The sequence below is a fragment of the Sus scrofa genome, chromosome 2 (assembly GCF_000003025.6).
Source record: "Sus scrofa isolate TJ Tabasco breed Duroc chromosome 2, Sscrofa11.1, whole genome shotgun sequence".
NCBI lineage: Eukaryota > Metazoa > Chordata > Mammalia > Artiodactyla > Suidae > Sus > Sus scrofa.
This window is the reverse complement of record NC_010444.4, coordinates 6,429,708-6,451,432: the sequence shown is the minus strand read 5'-3', so window position 1 is coordinate 6,451,432 and position 21,725 is coordinate 6,429,708. Positions and strand designations below refer to the sequence as shown.

The following is a 21,725-nucleotide window of genomic DNA, read 5'->3' as shown; positions in this document are numbered from 1 at the left end:
TTTGTTCAACCAATGAGCAGAGTGGCCACCCCTGACCAGGCTCCGTGCTACACACCAGGACCCAGCCCCGATTGAAAAAGAGGCGAATCTCCTGGCCTCGTGGAGCTCACATTCGCGGCACGGAAGGAGAGGATCAAAGAGGAAGGCCACTCAGCTCAACTCCCCCCGTCCCTCCTCCTCCCGCTCTCCCAAATTTCCACAATCCCGCCACCAGAAACTGGTTTTATGACACACCCTCTGGCGCCTACCCTGGGACCTCCAGCGCTGAGGGCTGACATTGGCCTTAGTCATAGGTCACGCACAGCCAAAACTAGCTTGGGACACATAACTGGTTCTAAAACCACGGAGCCAGGTACCCTTCTGTGCATGGTCGGGGCTACTGCCTTTTTTTTTTTTTTTTTTTTTGGCCGCACCCAAGGCATGTGGAAGTTCCCGGGTCAGGGACTGAACCTGTGCCACAGCTGCAGCAATGCCGGATCCTTAACCCGCTGCACCACAAGGGAGCTTCCTGCATTCTAATAAAGGTAGTATCCCTCGTTTGTTTTTCAAATCGAGAAGTCCCTTGGCTTACTATCTGCTGGGGGCAGTGGACCTAAACGGGACCTTACAGCTTTGGGAAGACTCCTAGTGAGTGAGGAAATGAGGCAGTGAGCACACGAATGAATGAATCCCAGATCTGCGCTCTCCCCCTCCTCTCGCTCCCATTCCCAAGGAACCCCTGGAAAGCCAGGGGTTTTGTTTTCTTTTTCCATTTCTGCTCTCGGGTGCTGGTTCCCAGCCTGAAGGACCACATGGGAGCTCCCCAGCCCAAGGACCCTCTTAAAACCAAGGCAGAAGCGTCAGGTGTTAACACCCTTGCCCAGTTCTTAGGCACCAGCCTGGCTCTGAGATGCTAAGTCGGCTACCTTCCCGCCCTCATGCCTAACCCTGGACTGTGATGGGAAGGGGATGGAGAACAAGAAGTAGATGCTGCAACTTGCTGTTTCCTGGAGCCTGCGCTCCCCTGTTCAAAACTTCTGTCTACCTCAAGTGCGGTCAGCAAACCCCCGATGAGCCCGCTCTGTGTCCGGCCACTTTCCCTGTTGAACAAAGAGGTAGCGTGGGTAACAGGCAGCGGCCCCGAAGGAACAAAAGCCTGGGGCCCCTCGTCTTCCTTGCCTTGGGGGGTCCTCCTCCCCCTCCCAGCCTGGTTTCCCTTTGAGGTTTCTCTCGCTCCACCCCCACAGCCCCTCCACCTTGTTCTGCACAGCTTCCTGTCCCCGACACTCTGGTTGGCGGCATCATGGCACTAACTGCCCACCTCTCCTGTCTCCTGGTCCTGGTGGTGGCAGGCCCGGCCCAAGGCCTCAAGGACGCCCTCAGAAGCCAGGTAAGTGCCCCCCAGGCCTGAGGCTCGGCCCGCTGGAAACAGCACCTTGTTCCCATTTCTCAGAGGGAGCAGGTGAGGCTACAGAGGTGATAGATGGGCCCAGGCTCCCCCAGGGAGAAGAGCAGGCTGGCGGCTGCTGCCCCCACCCAGTCCTTGCTGGGAGCTGAGGTGGGGGTCCCATTGACGACGCCTCGTCTCCCCCTCCCCTCCTGCCCTTGGTGTTTTCCAGGACCCAGGTCCTCAGCCAATGGGGCTGAAAGAGGTCTTCACCTTGTTCCAGATCCAATACAACCGGAGTTACTCGAACCCAGCAGGTATCATGGGGCACCTGTCTCCGGCCCAACTCTTCTCTCATTTGAGAGAGGAGGAAATCGAAGCTCAGGGTCCTCACTGAGCCAAAGCCAGCAGGACAGTGACAGAGCTGCGGAATTCTCCTTGGTTACATGCACAGGTGGGGACAGGCTCATCCTTGGCTGTGAACCTGGAGGCAGGTGGCAGCTGTTGGGGGTCTGACTGGTCCATAGCCACTTTCCTGGGACTCCAGGCAGCAGACCACCATCTAGCCACAAGGACTTCTTTCATTTTTTTTTTTTTTGGTCTTTTGTTGTTGTTGTTGCTATTTCTTGGGCTGCTCCCGCGGCATATGGAGGTTCCCAGGCTAGGGGTTGAATCGGAGCTGTAGCCACCGGCCTACGCCAGAGCCACAGCAACGCAGGATCCGAGCTGCGTCTGCAACCTACACCACAGCTCACGGCAACGCCGGATCGCCAACCCACTGAGCAAGGGCAGGGACCGAACCCGCAACCTCATGGTTCCTAGTCGGATTCGTTAACCACTGCGCCACGATGGGAACTCCTCATTTTATTTTTTTATTGACTTTTTTTTTCTGTCTTTTAGGGCTGCACCCATGGCATATGGAGGTTCCCAGGCTAGGGGTCGAATCACAGCTACAGCTGCCAGCCTACAGCACAGCCACAGCAATGCCAGATCCCCAACCCTCTGAGCGAGGCCAGGGCTCAAACCCGCAACCTCATGGTTCCTAGTCAGATTCACCTCCACTGCACCATGATGGGAACTCCCACGAGGAGTTCTTTCAGGAACCACCCAAGGAAACCCTTTTAGTCCCCAAGCCGAGAACTCCCAACTCCAAGGGTGGGTTGGTTGCCAGCCCTGCTCCTGCCCTCTGCATCTCATCTCCCATGGGGGATGGTCTGTGGGGCTTCCTGTGCCACAGACCCGGACCCCACCCTCCCCTACCACCTCCCAGCCACAGACCTGCGGTCAGAGGTGTGACCCAGAGACAGAGGAGATGACCTGGCAGGAAGCCAGCCCCTGACCCCCACTTTCCCCTGAATCACTATGCCTTCAGACTCTTGACTCAGCTTCCTCCCTGGGGGCGAGTTACCCCTCTTTCTGCCTCCTAGGAAGATGCTGGGGTGGGGGCTGGGGAACCACTTCCTTGGTGTCTGCCCTGGGGCCTGCAAAGGGCCACAGGAAAGAGCCAGGGCTCACCTAGGTGAGTGTGGGTTGAAGTCAAGCCAGTGGCCACTTCCTGCCCCTGGGGGCTCAGGAGCCAGGCTAAGACAACTGCCTTTTGGTCCAGAGCACGCTCGCCGCCTGGACATCTTTGCCCAAAACCTGGCCAAGGCTCAGCGGCTGCAGGAGGAGGACTTGGGCACAGCCGAGTTTGGAGTGACTCCATTCAGTGATCTCACAGGTACTGGGACCGCACCCCCACCCCAGGTGGGGAAGCAGAACCTTCTCCAGGGATCCTGGCAGATGGACGGGGCAGATTTTTGGCTTTTGTTTCCCCGAGGGACTCACAGGACCAGAGCCCTGGGTGCTCACCCCTAATCCTAGAGATCAGGGGCAGGAGCTCCAGAGGCCTGTGGCCCAGCCCAGCTGAGAGGGAGGCAGCAGGGGTCGGGGAGCACACCCCAGCCTGCAAGGAGCTTGGCCTCTAGGCCTCAGTATCCTCGCCTGTCTCTCCCAGGCTATCTGGGGACTCAAAGGGCTGAGAACGTGGATGGCTGAGGTGGGAGGCAGAATATTGGGAAGAGGGGATCAAAATTGTGACTTTGTGGCCCCATCTGTCCCCCAGAGGAGGAGTTTGGCCAGCTCCATGGGCATCACTGGGGGGCTGGCAAGGCCCCCAGTATGGGCATAAAGGTAGGGTCTGAAGAGTCGGGGGAGACAGTGCCCCAGAGCTGTGACTGGCGGAAGAAGCCTGGTGTCATCTCGGCCATCAAGCATCAGGTATCTGCCCCCAGGCAGCCTGGCCCAATCCAGCCTGGGCAGGAGGCAGGGGCAGGGGGAGGGGGAGGGGGGCAAGGCCCGGACACCCCACCGTGCTCCACCCTCTTCTCCCCACTAGAAGGACTGCAACTGTTGCTGGGCCATGGCGGCAGTGGACAACGTGGAGGCTCAATGGGCCATCAAGTACCACCAGGCTGTGCAACTCTCTGTGCAGCGTATGGCTGGGGGCCAGGACCTGTGGGACTGGGTCGGGGGTGCCTGAGGCCTGGGCACCCACACTGTCCCCTCTTGCCCCAGAGGTGCTTGACTGTGACCGCTGTGGGAATGGCTGCAACGGCGGCTTCGTCTGGGACGCGTTCCTGACTGTCCTCAACACCAGTGAGTGAGCGCCTGCCTCTCCCGGCGGCTGCGGGCAGGGGGTACGCAGGGGCTGAGCTGAGCCTCCTCCCTGGCCTTGCTTGTCTGCAGGCGGCCTGGCCAGCGAACAGGACTACCCGTACAAGGGGACCGTCAAAACCCACAGGTGCCTGGCCAAGCAGCACAGGAAGGTGGCCTGGATCCAGGATTTCCTCATGCTGCAGTTCTGCGAGCAGAGTGCGGACCGGGTGGAGACACGGGCGGGCACAGCGGGGAGAGTGACAGGGACAGACAGGACAGGACAGATGGGGCTAGAGATGGAGATGGAGTGACCTGGGGCAAGAGTGGGAAAGAGGAGTTCCCATTGTGGCTCAGCAGTAATGAACTCGACTCGTACCCACGAGGACTCGGGTTTGATCCCTGGCCTCGCTCAGTGGGTTAAGGATCTGGTGTTTCCATGAGCTGTGGTGCAGGTCGCAGACGAGGCTTAGGTCTGGCATTGCTATGGCTGTGGTGTAGGCCAGCAGCTACAGTGCTGATTTGACTCTTAGCCTGGGAATCTCCACATGCTGCAGGTGCAGCCCTAGAAAGACAAAAAAAAAAAAAAAAAAAAAAAAAAGACATGGGAAAGAGAGAAGAGAGCCGAGAGCAGGGGGCACAGTGCAGGCAGGACCTGATGGTGCCTTCCACCCCCAGGCATCGCCAGGTACTTGGCCACCGAAGGCCCCATCACCGTGACCATCAACGCGGGCCTACTGCAGGTGGGAGAGGGTGGGAACGGGGGAGGGGCAGGCGGGGGAGGCGGCCCCGGACTCAGCCTCTCTGCCCCTACAGCAATACAAGAGGGGAGTGATCAGGGCCACTCCTGCCACCTGTGACCCCCACCTTGTGAATCACTCTGTCCTGCTGGTGGGCTTTGGTAAAAGCAAGTCTGTGGAGGGGAGGCGGCCGCGTCCTGGCCACTCCATCCCATACTGGATCCTGAAGAACTCCTGGGGGCCCGACTGGGGTGAAGAGGTGAGTGCGAGCTATTGCAGGGTCGGGAGGGAACAGGGCAGGACAGGCCTCTCCCCAGCGTCTGGCCCTGATGTCCCCTAACTTCCCAGGGCTATTTCCGGCTGCACCGAGGGAGTAACACCTGCGGCATCACCAAGTACCCGGTCACTGCCAGAGTGGACAAACCCGTTAAGAAGCACCAGATCTCCTGCCCGCCCTGAGCCCACCCGGCTGCACCTCAGTTCTCTCCTGCTGTGCCAGCAGCGCCCTCACTTTCCCCGCTCCAAGGTTTTTGCCGCCTCCCCCAGTAGGCTTGCTTCTTATTGAATAAACCAAGATAAGCCCCCTGTCTTTGGAGTGGCCTCAGCTGGGGGTCAGGGGAACGGACGGGGAGCACAGAGACATTCTCTGATGTGCCCGAGTCCCTGCGGGGCCAGCGTACACACCCATCCTTACAAACTGTGACAGGTCCAGACGTGTGCACGCGCTCCCACACGGGGCCCCATGTGTAGCCACTCACAGCCTCCTTCAAAGTCATGGCCACTTTATTGTCAGTGAGGGAGGGCGGTGGGAGGCGGCCTCAGTCATGATAGAGACGCAGGAGGCAGCCATGGAGGGTGCCCATGTAGCGGTCCCAGAGGGCCTGGTGCCTGCAATGACAGTGGCGACAGTATTGGCTGAGGTTTACTGCAGCCCCAGCTCGCCAGGACGCGTTCATCTTGTGATCCTTATCGTCACTGTCCCCAGCTCGTGTGGGAAGAAACAGGCACAAAGCGGGTCAAGATCCTGTCCAAGGTCAGGTCACAGCTTCTAAAAGGTGGAGCTGGGACCCTGGGCAACAGAGAGACACCGCCCCCGGGGTGACAGAACAGGGAACTCTGGGGCTGCGGGAGGCCCAGGCCCCAGCAGGGGGCCGGCGGGGGTGAGGCCGAGCTGGACGGGCGGCCTGGGGTTTCTCACCGGAAGCCGTCCAAGGAGTGGACCGACGCCGAATACTGATTCAAGAAGAGCTGCACGTCTTTCAGCGGCCAGTGGTCGGAGCGGCAGGGCTCCACAAACTGTGGGTCCAGCGTAACATCAAGCACTGGGACAGCCCAGAGACAGCCCAGGATGGGCGCACAGGGCAGGACCGCTCACCTTTTCAACGAGGTCCACAAACAGGTCTCGGACATCCTTATTGTGGGTCAGCTTGGCGGCCACATTCACCAGCCCCCGGGACAGGTTCTGTGGGGCAGGGAGCCTGGGAATTCTGCCCTCTGCCCCGGAGGCTGGGGGCTGAGCCCCAATCTATCCACCTCCCTCAATCAAGTAACTCCCCCGTAATTAAGCGCTGGCCCCCGCCTCCCAGGCAGGCAGAGGGAGCAGCAGCGCCACCTGCCGGTCAAGCTCGGCAAGAGCAGAGTTGCCCGGAGGGACAGTGCTCTGGAGGCTGAAGATGCTCAAGGGACAGAGGCTGGATTGGGCCACAGACCTTGAAGTTGGCTTCCATCTCAGAGAAGACACCGAGCTTTCCCCGGAGGGCAGTGCACACCAGGCTGCAGGGAGACAGGGTCAAGCCCAGAACCGCCTGGGTCCCCGCTTCAGTCCCTGCCCACAGACCCCTAGGGTCACCTCTTGTGCAGGTCCAGAAGGTCCTTGTCAGCCACAAGCACCTTGAGCTCCTTCAAGTCCTGGAGAAACTCCTTGTCTAAGTCCATGTCCATGTCATCCACCTGGGAGTCTAACGGAGGCCCATGAAGGGAGTTGGGGGAAGGGCGAGATAAAACCCCCTCCTGTGACAGCCTCCCTCCCCCACCTCATTGCACTGTTGAGACAGACAGATGAGCAAGTGGACTGTCAGAGGCGGAGCGACTGGCCCCAAGCCACAGGGAAGCCGTGGGCCCTTTGTCTGCTGGGGGTTGGGGAGGGCCTAACGAAGAAAGGCTGCTGGGAACAGGAGCCTGCAGGCCCAAGTGCTGGGGGGAACCAGGCCCTGAGAAGGTGAGGTGCCCAGGCACCTGGGCCGGGGGGGCCTCACCAACGGCTCCGAGGGTCCAGTTCTGGATCATGAGCTCAGCACAGAAGGCAAAGTCCCCGAAGCTCAGATACTGCAGTTTTTTCTTTCCTGTCTCAAAGCGATTGTTGGCAAAGAAGACGATGGCTGCATAGTCCCTGCAGGGAGGGGAAAGTGGGCCCATCAGGGCTTGAAATTCCTTCTCCCACTTTTGACATCGGCTGGGCATCAGTGCTCTGGCCTCTCTCGACCCTAATGCACTGGGTCCTGTGTTTCAGGTCACTTTTCTCTGGGCCTCCTCACGTGCAAAGAAGAGGTTTTGGCCCAGGTCTCCTAAGGGACACAGCAGGAGACCACAGGGTAACAGGTGCCATTTACTGAGAACTTACCAAGCCCCAGGGGCTGTGCCATCATGGCCTTCGCGCATGGCAGCTCACAACAGCCCAGCCAGTAGATGGCTGGGCTGGGATTGGAACCCAGGCCAGTCTGATCCAAAGTACAGACCAGGAGTGGGATAACGACCATTGCCTCAGCACAGCCAGGAGGTCAGGTGGGTTGGGGTGGGGAACGTGGTCCGGGCTCAGGGAGCAAAGGAGGAGGAGTGCCGAAGGTCGGGGGAGACAGCTGGCTCCTCGCCTGGCCCCTCACCTGGCCAGCCGGTCGGACAGGAGGAAGTGTTGCTGGATGTTATCCACCAGGGAGCCCCGCATTTCCTCCACCACCTTGAAGACTCGCTTGAAGTTGTCAAACTGCAGGGCAGTTAAAGGAGGGAGCCCTGCTCAGAGGTTGCTCAGCCAGTAAACCGTCTCGAGAACATCCCTCCATCACCTATCCACCTGCCCAGTCTCCAGACACGGGCTCAGCATGCTATTCCTTCATTATTTTTTTTCCATCTGTAATATATTTTGGGGGGCTGTGCCTGTGGCATGTGGAAGGTCTCAGGCCAAGGATCGAACCTGAGCCACGGCAGTGACAATGACGGACCCATAACCCCGAGCCACCAAGGAACACCTCATTTGTAATGTTTTACATGTATGCCTAAAAAAATAATTTTATAAACCTCGAATTGCAATATCATTTCTATAAACGGTAACAATACCTCTTCACATCTTTAAATACCCAGTGTGTGTTCACATTTCCCCAAATATCTTACGGGGGTTTTTTGGCCACACTTGCAGCACATGGAAGTTCCCAGGGCAGGGATCAAATCCATACTGCAGCTGTGATCTATGCCACAGCTGCAGCAATGCCAGGTCCTGAACACACTGCACCAGGCCCAGGATTGAACCTGCACCACTGCAGAGACAATGCCAGATCCTCAACCTGCCGTGCCACAGCAGGAACTCCTTACATATTCTTCTTAACAACTGAGGTGTTCAAACAAGGATCCAAAGAGACGTACTTGTTATATTTGATTGTTATGTCTCCTAACTTACTGGTTCCCTCTCTTTTCTTTTTTTGAACAAACTGTTAATTATTAATACCTGTTATCAATTCGACAAGTATTTACTAGCTTTTGCCATCTTGTCGCAGATAAATGTTTACTCACTCTTATCTCTAAACTCACCCCTATTTTAGCACCATGCTCTCTAGTTCTTCACAAGTTTGTGCTGGACTTGACCTTCCTGGCTAAGTCCCAGGAACTCAAAAAAAAAAAAAAAAGAGCCAACACCAGGCTGCCCCATGGAGCTCACAGGAATGAGAGAGGAAAGACATGGAAGGCCCAGGAGAAGGGTTACTTCTCCCTGGCACCATCCGAAAGGCTTGTGTAGAGGATAATGTGAAAAAAAGAATGTATATAAATGTCTGAGTCACTTTGCTGTGCAGCAGAAATTGACATTGTAAATCAATTATAATAAAAAAAATTGGGGGAGTTCCCGTCGTGGCGCAGTGGTTCATGAATCCGACTAGGAACCATGAGGTTGCGGGTTTGATCCCTGCCCTTGCTCAGTGGGTTAACGATCCGGCATTGCCGTGAGCTGTGGTGTAGGTTGCAGACGCGGCTTGGATCCCGCGTTGCTGTGGCTCTGGCGTAGGCCGGTGGCTACAGCTCCGATTGGACCCCTAGCCTGGGAATCTCCATATGCCGCGGGAGCGGCCCAAGAAATAGCAAAAAGACCAAAAAAAAAAAAAAAAAAAAAAAAAAATTGGGGGGAGTTCCCATCGGGGCGCAGTGGAAATGAATCTGACTAGGAACCATGAGGTTGCGTGTTCAATTCCTGGCCTTAGTCAGTTAAAGATCTGGTGGTGTTGCCTGAGCTGTGGTGTAGGTCGAAGACGTGGCTCGGATCTGGTGTTGCCATGGTGTAGGCTGGCAGCTGTAGCTCCAATTAGACCCCTAGCCTGGGAACCTCCATATGCCATGAGTGAGGCCCTAAAAAGAAAAAAAAAGAAAAAAAAATGTTGGAGTTTCCATTGTGGCTCAGTGCTAATGAACCCAACTAGTCCACGAGGATGCAGGTGCGATCCCTGGCCTCGCTTAGTGGGTTAAGGATCCAGTGTTGCTGTGAGCTGTGGTGTGGATCACAGAAGCTGCTCGGATCCTGCATTGCTGTGGCTGTGATGTAGGCTGGCAGCTACAGCTCTGATTCAGCCCCTAGCCTGGGAACTTCCAAGTGCTGCACCTGCGGCATGAAAAAGAAAAAAAATTTTTTAAATAAAAATAAAGATTTGTGGAGAAGGTGTCATGTGACCTCCTGCCTTGGATTTCAAGGGGGCAGAGATGCCCAAGAATACCTCCTTTCAGGTAAGAGCAGCATGAACAAAAGAAAGGAAACATTAAGTCTAGAGAGACCGGCAGGGACAGAATGACAGAAGAGTCTGAAAGTCAGGGCCAAAGAGCGTGGCTGCTATCCAGGGGAGAGTGGGAGCCAATGAAAGTTACGAGAAGGAGAAAGCTGTGGTCAGATCTGGGCTTCTGAAAGGTCCTTTGGCTGAAGAGTGGAGGATGGCTTGGAAAGGGCAAAAAGAGAGGAGGAGAGCAGATGAGAAACCCCTGCCACATAGGTGCTGGAGGAAGCTAGAGCTGGGGCAGTGACCAAAGGGATGGTGTGAAGGGGAGGGCTGCAGATGGGTGTGGTGTCCACCTGTCTCCGGCAGCTCTTGAGGGTGATGCCTGTTTTGGTGCTGATGTCATCCAGGTCCTTCTTGGTGCCTTTGGACAGCTTCTTGCCCAGCACCTCCCGCACAAAGGCCTCGTCAAAGGCATAGTACCTGTGAGGAGTCAGAGGGAACTACCGACTTTCCATAAGGGAAGGGATAAGAGGAAAGACGGGACCTGGGTTTGGCCCCTTCTGCTCTCAACTTTCTCCCAGTATAAGTCCTGTGCCTCCCTGGGCCTCATTTTTTGGCCTGCACAATGGGTATATGGCCAGCCTGGTTGAGGTCCCCACCATCCCTCCAAGTGAGCACCTCTCGATGAGCAGTGCCTGTCGAGAGGGTGGGATCTGGAAGATGAGCTGGTGCAGCAGCTTGGGCGGTGCGTGCAGCAGGCGTTCGAGCATGTGGAAAGTGCGGTAGTGGTCCATGGTGTCGCTCTGCAGCACCGCCGCGGTGGCGCCGGTCTGCTCCAGGATTCCCGAGCGCACCCGCAGGGCCACCGCGTCGTTCACTGGGGGGTGAACACTAGCATCAGGCAGAGGCTCTCCAGAGACTCCAGCCCCGAGCCCGAGGTATCCCGCCCTCCCAGACCTCTGCCCACTGTCGGACTGGAAGCCTAGTCCTGGTTCGGCCCCCTCTCCCTCCAAAACAACCGCTCCGCCCGACGGGCTCCCCAGACGGCCCCCCACCGACCCGAATAACCGTCCAGCCAGAGGCGATACACGTCCTCGTCGATGAGGGTCGTGTTCCCCACGAAGATGTCCAGCTCGCTGGTCATAGCGACGCCTGGACGAGGGCGCCACCGCAGCGCCCCAGCAGGAGCGAGCACTGCCCGCGCCCGGCGCGCAGCCGCCGGGCCACTTCCGGGAGCATCGACTTTCGGCTCCGGGCACCCGGAGCCGGAGAAGGACCACTTCCGGGACAGAGCCCTTGCGAGCAGGAGCCCCAGGAAGCAGGCAAAGGCGGTGACGGTGGGGTAGCCCCTCCTCCCAGTGGGAGGAGGAATATCAGGCTCCTGGGTCCCCACCCCGCTCCACCCCACCTCACCCGGCCGGGTGGGCGTCCGGAGGCGAATCCTTCGGTCAGTGTCCCCAGCCCCGGCAACCTCCACCCTCACATGCTCCTGCTTTTTCTCTGGCCTCCTCGGGGCGTCCCTACTTTGACCTGTATCCTAAATTTAGGGGTTTCGCGGGGTTCTATCCTAAATATTTTCTTCCTGTTGTGGCTCAGCGGGTTAAGAACCTGAGTACTGTCCCTGAGGATGCGGGTTCTAACCCTGGCCTCGCTCAGTGGGTTGAGGATCCGGGTTGCCAAGAGCTGTGGTGGAGGTCGCAGATGCGACTCACATACCACATTGCTATGGCATAGGCTGGCGGCTACAGCTCCAATTCCATCCCTAGCCTGGGAACTTCAAATGCTGCAGGTGCCACCCTAGAAAAAGAAAATTCTAGCCAGACTTCCACAGGCCCTTGCTGGGAGCCCCTCAGCCCCTCCACCCCTCCTGTGGGTGAGCCCCTCTCTTGAGCATGGGGCAGCTGCTCCCACGGTTTTAATCCACCCCACCCTGGCCCCAACAAACTAATGCCCTCTCTTATTCTGCAGCTTAATGCTCTGCCTGGAGGTGCACATCCAGAGAACCGCCTCTATGTGACTCTTGCCACACTGGTCCCCCAGAGGCCCCTCAAAAGCCAGATAGACCTGTTGGACTCCCTGATCTGTTTCTTTCCTGTGTTCCTATCACAGTGACAGCCCCAACATCCACCCTGTTCTCATGGCAGAAAGCTCCCATACTCCTCTCTCCCCACATTCAGTTCTGCTGATTTGCCTCCTGAATATTTCTAATATCTGTTTTATCTGCTCCACCCCCCGCTGGCACTGTCCCAGCCCAGTCCTTCTGCAGAGCTCTCCTTGCCCATTGACACAGTGTTCTTAGTAATCTCTCTGCCTACATCTCCTCCCTATGGTCCATCCCACACAGCAGTTCAAACAACCTTTCTAATAAATGCATATTTTAAAATGTTCCTCCTCTGCTTAAATCCTTACTGGCCTGTGCACACGCTCCAACCTCATGCTGAAAGCCCTTAAGAATCTGGCTTCTGACTACCTTTGTTGCCTTCCTCCCTCTCTTACCACTTTCCTTAAGCACTTGCCTTTTTAAAAAGATGTATATCAAGCTATTTTCATTGTTGTTAAAGCAGCTAGGCCCTTTCCCACCCGCAGTGACTTTCATCGTGCCACTCCCTGTCCCTGAAATAGTTTTCTCCTTACTTGCCAAAGTCCTATTTTTTGTTGTTGTTTTGTTTTTTGTTTTTTGTTTTTTTAGGGCTGCACCTGCGGCATATGGAAGTTCTCAGGCTAAGGGTCAAATTGGAGCTGCAGCCTCCAGCCTGTGCCACAGCCACACCAGATCCCAGCTGGGTCTGTGACCGTCACCGCAACTCACCACCAGATCCTTAACTTACTGAGAGGGGTCAGGGATGGAACCCATGTCGTCATAGATACTAGTTGGGTTTGAACCGCTGACTCACAACAGGAACTCCAGTCCTATGCTTTTTTTTTTTTTTTTTTTTTTGATCGGCATGTGGAGGTTCTCAGGCTAGGGGTCAAATCGGGGCTGTAGCCACCGCCTAGGCCAGAACCACAGCAATGCAGGATCCGAGCCAAGCCGAAACTTCGACCTACACCACAGCTCACGGCAATGCTGGATCCTTAAGCCACTGAACAAGGCCAGGGATTGAACCCAAAACCTCATGGTTACTTGTCGGATTCGTTAACCACTGCGCCACGATGGGAACTCCCCTATGCATCTTTTAGAGTCCCTCAGATATCACCTCTATTGGGAAAACTTTTGCGGGTGGAAGGCAGTCCCTCAAAATATGCTCTTTCTCCATTTGCTTCTTGGATTTAGCACAGCTTGTCTCTTCTGCTAAATTAAGATCTCTTTGAGGACAGTATAGGATTTTGATTAAGTTTATTTCTGCGTGGATCTCACACACAATAATGGTTTTTTGAAAAAAGAAAAAAAAGAAAGGTTTTCTGAAGAAACGAATCCCTTGTATGCCTCTCCCACCGAGCAGGAACACTCCGTGAGGGGGAGGGTAGGCCGATGGTGAGCCAGGACCTTAGGATTTAGGGTTCCGAGGACTGGGAGCGAAACTCAGTGAGCCGAGACTGTCGAGCTCAAGCTAAGCTAGGAAGGATGGAAAGGCGGCCCGTCTAGGTTCCGTCGGGGGCGGGTGGGCAGGAGGGTGGGAACCCCCACCCCCACCCCCGCCATCCGATTCTTAGTTCTCGGGAGGAGCCGAGAGGCCTAGGCTCGAGCCTGAGGATGTTGGGAATTGGGAAGTTCGAAGCGCCTAGTTTAGGGTTGACTGGAACAGAGGTCGGTGACGCGGGTACCCAAGGTGCACGAGGGTCGGGGACTCCGCAGTCCGAAAACGGTCCACTCTCCCTCGCCCTCCCTCTCTCGCCCCCACCCCGGCGCCCAGGTCCCGCCCCTTTCCGAGGAGGCTTTCCCAGATTGGCTGTCGTTCCTTAACGTCATGTGGCCCCGCCCCGGCGCGCGCCCCGCCGCGTGCCCACCCCCGCTCGACTGCTGCATCCTACGCTCGCTTAACCACAGACCGTCTGCCGAGCGGGTGCTAGAACCCCGGCGCCGCGGAGCTCGTCGTGGGGCTCCTGGGCCGCGGCGGCGGGCAGGCGATGCTCCAGAGGCCTGAGCAGCCATGGAGGCCGAGACGGGCGGCCTGGAGGAGCTGACGGATGAGGAGATGGCGGCTCTGGGCAAGGAGGAGCTGGTGCGGCGCCTGCGGCGGGAGGAGGCGGCGCGCCTGGCGGCTCTGGTGCAGCGCGGCCGCCTCATGCAGGAGGTGAATCGGCAGCTACAGGGTCATCTGGGCGAGATCCGCGAGCTCAAGCAGCTTAACCGGCGCCTACAAGCTGAGAACCGCGAGCTGCGCGACCTCTGCTGCTTCCTGGACTCGGAGCGCCAGCGCGGGCGGCGCGCCGCGCGCCAGTGGCAGCTCTTCGGAACCCAAGCATCCCGAGCCGTGCGCGAGGACCTAGGCGGTTGTTGGCAGAAGCTGGCGGAGCTGGAGGGCCGCCAGGAGGAGCTGCTGCGGGAGAACCTGGCGCTTAAGGAGCTCTGCCTGGCGCTGGGCGAGGAGTGGGGCCCCCGCGGCGGCCCCGGCGGCTCGGGGGGCTCAGGCGCTGCGCCAACACCCGAGCTGGCTTTGCCCCCGTGCGGTCCCCGTGACCTGGGCGATGGAAGCTCCAGTACTGGCAGCGTGGGCAGTCCCGATCAGTTGCCTCTGGCCTGTTCCCCAGATGATTGAGGGTACAGCTTCCCGCCGACGCCCGCCAGGATTGGTCCCCAAGCGCCGGGATTGCAGTGAACTTCGGGACTCGAACGCCGCCCCGGCTGCGCACGAGGGGCCGCTTGCATGGACTTAGAAAACCCTGACGCTGAGGAGGGCCCCTGGCTCTCGCTGGCGGGGCAGCAGGGGACTGGAGGCTGGAGCGGAGGGACTTGCTGGAGGCTGGGTGGGGGCTAATAAACTGAGAAGGAAGCAGAGCCCATGGCCCGGCCAGCGTCTGTTTGGGACTCGCCGGCGTTGGGAGGAGGGCGGGGACTTGGTGATGGGGTACCGTTCCCATCCGGAGGGACTGCAGAACTAAGGTGGCTGACTCCCCAGTACCTCAATCCTGGGACGGGATGTGGGACCCTGGTAAACCACCGCCCACCCCCCACCCCCCACCCCCATCAGGCTCCAAGACAGGCTGTGATCCGGCCCCTGAAGTGGCTCCGGCTCCCTTCCCAGCTCCTTCCTGTCCAAGACAATGGGGCAGGAAGCAGGTGTTGGGGGCCTAAAACCCACTCAGCCGGCCTCCCCTGAGGCTGGAAGGGGCTTAGCAGCCTGTGGCACAGCAGGAGCACTGCGGGCCCCCACCAGGAGGAAGATGATAATCCTCTTGGCTTGGCAACCCACAGCTTTTCTCTTCCTCCTTTCAGTCCTGGAGATAGGCAGAACAGATGCAGCCTCATTTGTCAGATAAGAAAATCGAGGTCCCGAAATAGTGAATAATTTCTCCAAGGTCATATAGTGAGTTGGAGGAGCTCTGATGGGAGCCTAGGGCTTCTGGCTCCAAAGGTTCTCCCTTTAGCCTCTGGGTCCAATGAGAGCAGGCCAGAGCTTCAAGGCTTTTATTCCATTTTAGCAGGTTTGTATAAAAATACTCTCTTTAGGAAAATAAATAGCAGCTGCTCTTGCTATGGATGCTTGGATTCCCTGGAGCTAAAGTCTTCTCAGAGCTGGGGGCACAGGACAGCTCATCACAGAAGCCTCTGGCACCCTCCTGACCCCTTCCACTTATGAGGGGCTGGCAGAGAGTCTTGGTTCAGGAACCTGGTGCTGCTGGCAGTGGGGCTGGGTGAGTTAGTGTTTTAGGCTGGTGGAGTATCATCTGTTGGCGGTAGGGTTGGGTGGATCATAGGAAGAGGGTGATGAAGACTGTAGGGGTGGTCTGCAGGGGTTCAGGACTCCAGAGGACCTCTGAGGATCTCCAAAGTCTCTTGGGAGCTGCTCAAGTTTTTCTTGAACAAACAGGAAATATTTTGTCTCAGATTTTGTGCAAATTGTGCTAGAGAGGCCAGCCCTAGAGAAAAAGTGGGCAGCTTTGGTGCCCCAGGCTAGCTCTACAAAATATGCTCAGTCTCATCTGGAGGGATGGAGAAGAACCTGATGGGGTTGGATGTAAGATATGGTCCAGGCCAGCTGTACCAATGGGCAGGGAGATGTTGGTTAGTGTGGCACCCGGAGGGAGGGGGGCCGGAGTGTCTCATAAGGCCAGGAGGGTTGGGGAGCCAAGGGGGTCAGAAGAGGGGTCCCCACTGCTGCTGCTACTCCTACGATGGGCTGAGGCACAGGGCTCCGGGGTGCTGGGGTAGGTGAAGACCAGACTGGGGGTGAAAGGAGTCAGGGAGGGTGTGGTCATGAGCGTGGGAGTGTGCAATGCTTCCGGTTCAAGCACAGGCCCAGGGGAAAGGGAGATACAAGGCATAGGGCGGGAAGGGTCTGGCGGGCTGCTGGTGCCACTGGTACCGCCTGTGCCGCTGGTGTCGCTCTCCCTGGCCCCTTCTGGGATTTTGCAGATGGGCCGGTGGGCTTCCAGCACCAGCTCCAGGCGCTCCTTCTGCTTCTGCAGCTCCTCAATCTCTCGCTGCAGCCCGGCTTTCTCGTCCTCCAGTTTGTCGGTCTCCTGGGGAGGATCAGAAGAGTCAAGAAGATGAGGGCTGAATACCGCGGAGCCTCCCGCGGCGCTAGTGGTTGGGAGGTTGGGGCGGGGGTGGGGAGTCTCCAGCGAATCTGGACTACAATTCCCATGAGCCCTCGGGAGGAAAATGGGCATGTTTCCCATCAGGCCCGGGGCATCTTCTAAGGATGTTGTCCGGCTCAGCTCCAGCTCTACTCTGTTGAGAGTGAGACGCGCTGCAACGAATTTTTAATCACTTTTTCCTCGTTAGAGTGCCCCTCCGACAGGGAGCTGGGGGGAGGGGACCTCGTAAGCCGGTGCCCCCTGCAGCCCCGCGGGGCTCTTGGGAACGTAGGGGCCTCTGAGGTTGGGTGGGTCGGGACCTGGGCACCCTCCTCACTCGCCGGTGCTCACCGACTGCAGGAAGTCGGTCAGTTCTTTCCTTCGGTTCCTGCACTTGGCGGCGGCTAGCTTGTTCCGCTCGCGCCTCACTCGACGGCGTTCCTCCTCCTCGGGGCTGATCTGGGGGGTAGAGAGAACAGTGAGGTGCGGGCTCTGTGCGCTGGCCCAGGGATAGGACCCTGGCGGAGCGCAGGTAGTGCAGGGGCGACCCGAACCTGCCCTTTAGGGACCACCGCTCCCTATCCGGTTCCCCGCTTTACTAAGGTTGGACTAGTCACATTTCCTCCTCGCACCCAGTTTTTACCTCCTATGATTCCTCTCGGGAATGTCCTTCCCTGTTGCTCCACAAACCTTAACCCTCCTCTCCGAGGACTCAATGAAGATGCCCACCCAGTCACACACACCCCCTTCCCCCTTCCTGGAAGCCTTCTTTCATTCCGCAGCCAGAAGTGGCCTTTCCTCCTCTGAGCCTCTGGGACCGGGCCACTCCTTCTCAAAAGACCTTCATTCTTTTCAGTCTCTTGATAACCAAGTCTCCTCTTTCTCAAGGGCTGTGTAAGCACTAGGAGGAGCTAATGAGAGCTGCTAAGTACAGTTATATGTTGGGAATCTACTATGTGCCAGCTAAGTGCTTTACACAGATTCTTAACCCAACTTTTCATACAAGGAAAGACACATAACTTGTTTGTGATTCCAGAGCAGAAATTAAAAAGCACTCACTCTGTTAGAAGAGATCAGCTAATGGAGACCACCTCCCCCTAAAGGACCCCACTCACAGCCCCAGTCTAGGACTACCCAGGATCAAAGGGCCACCCTCTGGACATGGAGGGAAGTCCAGGAGCCTGCCTCTGGTCCCCCCTTCCAGTTGTCACAAAGGCAAGCCATTCTGGTTCTGGGTAAGCCTCCCCTGACCCGTTGCACATCTTTCTTAGGATCCTGACCTCCTCTCCATCCTCTCCCCTGTTGCAGGCAGAGCCAGCTCTTTAATGTGCAGCCCTCACCCCACTACAGCCTCATATACCAAAAGGCCCCCGGGGAGAGGCGAGAGGAGCCACTCCCATAACGACCCTCTAGCTCTTGTTTATTCTGGTAAGGACTTTATTAGCAGTGTGCAGGCAGGAACCCTGGCTGGGGAGGCAAGAGGTCCCAGGTCTCTCAGCCTCAAGCCTTCTCTTAGCTTCGGGTGAGACAGAGAGGTTTGATGGTGAAGATATGATCTTAGAATTGGACAGACCGGTCTCATCACTCACTGCTTCTGAGATCTTAGGCAAGTGACCACCTCTCTGTGCCTTCATTTCCTTGGCTGTCAAAAGGGGAAGCCAGCGTCCATTCCCAAGAGGGTTTTTGCGAGGATCAAATGAGACAGGGAAACCGTACCCCAGAGAGTAGCTGAAGGGAACTCTCTCCTTCCCCTTCTCTCCCCAGCTCCACAGACAGCTCAGGCCACCCTCCACTGTCCACACGACTTTCCATCTTATACATTCTCCCTTCCACCTCCAAGCCTTTTTTTTTTTTTTTTTTTTTTGGTGCTTCAGGGCCACACCTGTGGCATATGGTGGTTCCCAGGCTAGGGGGTGAATTTGAACTGCAGCTGCCAGCCTACACCACAGCCACAGCAATGCTGGATCCCTGACCCACTGGGTGAGGCCAGGAATTGAACCCTCATCCTCATGGATACTAGTCGGATTTGTTTCCGCTGCGCCATGACGGGAACTCCTCCACCTCCATTCCTGCTCCTGCCATCCCCTCTACCTGGAAGGGACATGCAAATCTCTCTATGCAAATCCCACCTATATTTCTCAGCTAATATGCCTCCACCTCCAGGAAGTTTTCCCTGATCCACCAGTGACCACTTTGCCTTCTGGGTCTCCCCAGGGGCTCTTATCACTTTCTGCCTTGGCCAGTAGTCACCAGTGGACCTATTCTCCCCACCCTCCTTCTAAGCCTGTGTTCTGCTTTTCAGCAAGAGCTTATCTTTTTCACCTCAGCAGCCCTGCGGGCACAGGAACCTGTGCAAATGCCTCTGCTCCTTACCTGTTCACAGTGCCGGCGACGCACTGCCGGAGTTGGCCCCAGAGCCCGGATGACTCCCGGCCGGGGTTGTGGGGGACTGTACTGGGGGTACGCCAGAGGCCTGGGGTAGCTGCTGGGTCCCAGGAAGTGAGGCTGTACCATCCACTGCAGCTCCTGGCTGCCACTCACAGCGTTGATGCTTGGCACGAGGTGGAACTTCTGAGGGATAAGACACAGAGGACTAGGGATGAGGTCTGTAGGGACGGAGGGGCTTCCAGGGGACAGAAGTCACACTGCTGCCCACCCTCAAGGCAGCTGCTGGTTCTGAGAGACCAGAGAGGGCGCAGCTTGGCAGGCATCCCTGCTTATGAACTGTGTGACTTTAGGCAGGTCACACAACCTCTGGGGCCTCCATTTCTCCCATCGGAGCTAAGAAAGTGTGAATTCCAGGCACTGGCCCAACGACTTTGCTAATCCTGACTCATATAATTTACACAACAGTATCTTCATTTTCAGACAGGAAAACAGTTCTCCATAGACGCACAGCCAGTAAGTGGGAAGCAGGTTTGTGCCCAGGAAGCCAGGCCCTTGCCCACTCTTGCACGCAGCCTGAGTCTCATCAGCATGAAGAGGAGAGTGACAGCTTCTGGCTTCAAGGGTGATTGTGAGAATCAGGTGAGAGGATGTGTGTGAGAGAGCCTGGTAAGTGTGGACAAGGACCACTGCTCTGGGTTCAGGCTATCCCGGCTTTGATCTTAACTCAGCCATTTACTGGCTCTCTGGGCAAATTATTTAATCTCAGTGTGCCTCAGTCTCCTCGTTTTTAATATTGTCACAGGGAGGGATTACAGCATTTCAATGATGCTAAGAAGTACCCTTTAGTGGCCCTGAATAGCAGCTCTCATAGTTCAATTGGCAACTTGAAAACAATTTTTGTGCTACAAAATAATGATGGGTTTTAGTATCAGTGGGGTCTTAGATTCTAGGAGTTAAGATAAATGAGGCGGAAACTGCCCGGCACCAGGCAGAGCTGCACAGTATGTGCTCCAGGTATCACCTGCCACAATTCCCTTCCAGCCAGAAACGTGAGGAATGGGTTGAGATGGGGGCTTACTGTTTGGAAAAAGAACTAGATTCAAGCCCTGGGTGTGGGCGCCCAGTCGTCCGGGAAGCGCCCCACAAGCCCAGACAAGTCAGGACAGCAGTGTCCCCGGCTTAGTGCTGCGGGCCCAATGGCCCAGTGACCCCAGTTTCGGGCCAAGGTACCGCCGGCGGCATCTCCAGCTCCCGAGGTTGTCCAGGCCCGGGCCCCTCCGGGCCAGGAAGGGAGGGGCGCCCCGCGTGAGTCAGCCACCGTGACTCGGCTGCCGTGACTCGGCGGAACGGACGCCGCTCCTTCCCTCCCCTAGCGACACGTGCTCACGGCCCCTCGACAGGAAATGGGCACCTGCAGCCTCCCAGGTTCCCCCCTGCCGGCAGCGGGCGCCGTTTGGTGCCGAGAGCCGGGGGCGCGGGACTTGCCCGCAGCCTGACCCCGCGCACGTCTCCCTGCACCTCACGGTCTCTGCCGGACGCATCCCGTAAAAGGGTCAAGAGCCGGTCTCCCGGAGCCCACCAGGCTCCACTGCGCCGAGATGATGATAAGGATCTGGCGACGGGATGGGGAGGGACAGACAAACGGGCGGGCGCCGGGATGATCACAGACAGACCGCCCAGGATTCCCAGTCTGCCGGGTCCAGCCCGCCGGTAGATCCTCTCTGTGCGAGGGGACATCTCGGCCGCAGCTCAGACTCCGGCTCTTGGAATTTAGTTCTCTTTGATTCTGCCGGGACTAGAACTCATCCCGGACAAGGGGTCCCCTTCGGACGCAGATGGGACAAAGAAATCGGCGGTGGACAGGAGGAAGGAAAGACGGTAACAGAGACGGAGGGACGGAGAGACCGCAGAGAGAGGGGGAAAGAGCGCGAGCCACAGAGGGGACGTTCGCAGATCTTCGTTCCCCCCCCCGCCGCGCGCGTCCCACTGGGCTGTGGGGGGAAAAGAGCCCTTGGACAACCGAGAATGGGCAGGATCCGCTGCCACCCCTCCGAGCCCCACTCCCTCCTGCGGTTCCCGGCCCCGGTCCGGATTGTGCTGGAGCGGCCCGCACCGTCTCAGGCGCTGTCCACCTGGGGACACTGGGCGTAGGGTTCCTCTCACCTGCTGGCCTGTCACCGGGGGCTGCGCCGGGCCGCCGTACGCACCTCCGGCCCCGGAGCTCGGTCCCGGTTCCCCGAAGTCTCGGAACATGCCCTGGGCTGGCTGCTCTGTGGGGTCCGTGTCGGCGGCTCTGGTTCTGACTCACTCGCTCCTCGCGGAGTCTTTTCTTTTTATGAATGAAAAGTCCTCGGGCTGAACCACTTCCACTGGGGCGGGGGGGGGCGTTCCTCAGCGGCGCTGGTCACCTCGGGGCTCCACCTCTGCAATCGCACCGCCTTTTGCCAGTCCGCCCTGAACTTTTCGTCGCCTCCTACAGCCGGCTAGCCGCTTTTTGGTGGGGAAAAAGGGCGGACTTGACGTCCCCCTGCGACAGCGGCAGGTCCGCCTCCTCTGACGTAGCTGCCCATACATGGTGCAATTTCCTCGCCGCGCCCAGGTGGAGCGAAGGATTCCCCCGCCGACGGAGGCACCTGCGCCCCGCCCAGCCCCGCCCCGCCTCGCCTCGCCCTCCACCTGCGCAGACCTAGATCCCGCCACCAGATCCCAGAGCCCTCAGTGTTTGCATCCGTAAAATGGGACGAAATAATCACACAGCGCCCTGGCCGCGCGTGGGAGGTTGGAATGAAAGGGGTCTGGAAACTGTAAAATGGGTTACAAATGTGATAGCATTATTATTATCATCATTATCATTATTTACTGGGTGCTTATTTCATGCCAGGAACCGTGCTACCGCCATCCAAGTCTGTGGTGTGAAGCCCTTTCACTGGCGTTGTCTTAAGGTTCAGGTTT

The 21,725-nt window shown here is 57.6% G+C and overlaps 4 protein-coding genes across 5 annotated transcripts; 2 read left to right on the top strand and 2 right to left on the bottom strand.

Moving 5' to 3' along the window:
• Positions 1,076 to 5,328, top strand: CTSW (cathepsin W). 2 transcript variants are annotated; one of them, XM_003122523.4, is made up of 11 exons: positions 1,076 to 1,094; positions 1,250 to 1,369; positions 1,599 to 1,683; positions 2,973 to 3,086; positions 3,471 to 3,625; positions 3,744 to 3,840; positions 3,923 to 4,003; positions 4,094 to 4,219; positions 4,679 to 4,743; positions 4,817 to 4,999; positions 5,089 to 5,328. In XM_003122523.4, the coding sequence occupies exons 2-11, from the start codon at positions 1,283 to 1,285 to the stop codon at positions 5,197 to 5,199; spliced, it is 1,104 nt and encodes a 367-aa protein (XP_003122571.3). In that variant the 5' UTR covers positions 1,076 to 1,094; positions 1,250 to 1,282; the 3' UTR covers positions 5,200 to 5,328. The 2 variants fall into 2 exon arrangements, with proteins under 2 accessions (XP_003122571.3, XP_020938476.1); XM_021082817.1 differs by lacking the exon at positions 1,076 to 1,094 and having other exon boundaries at positions 3,747 to 3,840.
• Positions 5,506 to 10,950, bottom strand: FIBP (FGF1 intracellular binding protein). The gene is made up of 10 exons (NM_001244509.1): positions 10,764 to 10,950; positions 10,383 to 10,581; positions 10,058 to 10,184; positions 7,620 to 7,720; positions 6,996 to 7,129; positions 6,590 to 6,698; positions 6,450 to 6,513; positions 6,116 to 6,202; positions 5,939 to 6,036; positions 5,506 to 5,628 (listed from the first exon to the last, which is right to left on the bottom strand). Exons 1-10 carry the CDS (start codon positions 10,846 to 10,848, stop codon positions 5,559 to 5,561), a joined length of 1,074 nt encoding a protein of 357 aa, NP_001231438.1. The 5' UTR covers positions 10,849 to 10,950; the 3' UTR covers positions 5,506 to 5,558.
• On the top strand, positions 13,605 to 14,646 carry CCDC85B (coiled-coil domain containing 85B). Its single transcript, XM_003122520.4, has one exon. The coding sequence runs from the start codon at positions 13,796 to 13,798 to the stop codon at positions 14,402 to 14,404; it is 609 nt and encodes a 202-aa protein (XP_003122568.1). The 5' UTR covers positions 13,605 to 13,795; the 3' UTR covers positions 14,405 to 14,646.
• Positions 15,260 to 21,275, bottom strand: FOSL1 (FOS like 1, AP-1 transcription factor subunit). The gene is made up of 4 exons (XM_003122519.3): positions 20,937 to 21,275; positions 18,759 to 18,956; positions 16,737 to 16,844; positions 15,260 to 16,328 (listed from the first exon to the last, which is right to left on the bottom strand). The coding sequence occupies exons 1-4, from the start codon at positions 21,024 to 21,026 to the stop codon at positions 15,909 to 15,911; spliced, it is 816 nt and encodes a 271-aa protein (XP_003122567.1). The 5' UTR covers positions 21,027 to 21,275; the 3' UTR covers positions 15,260 to 15,908.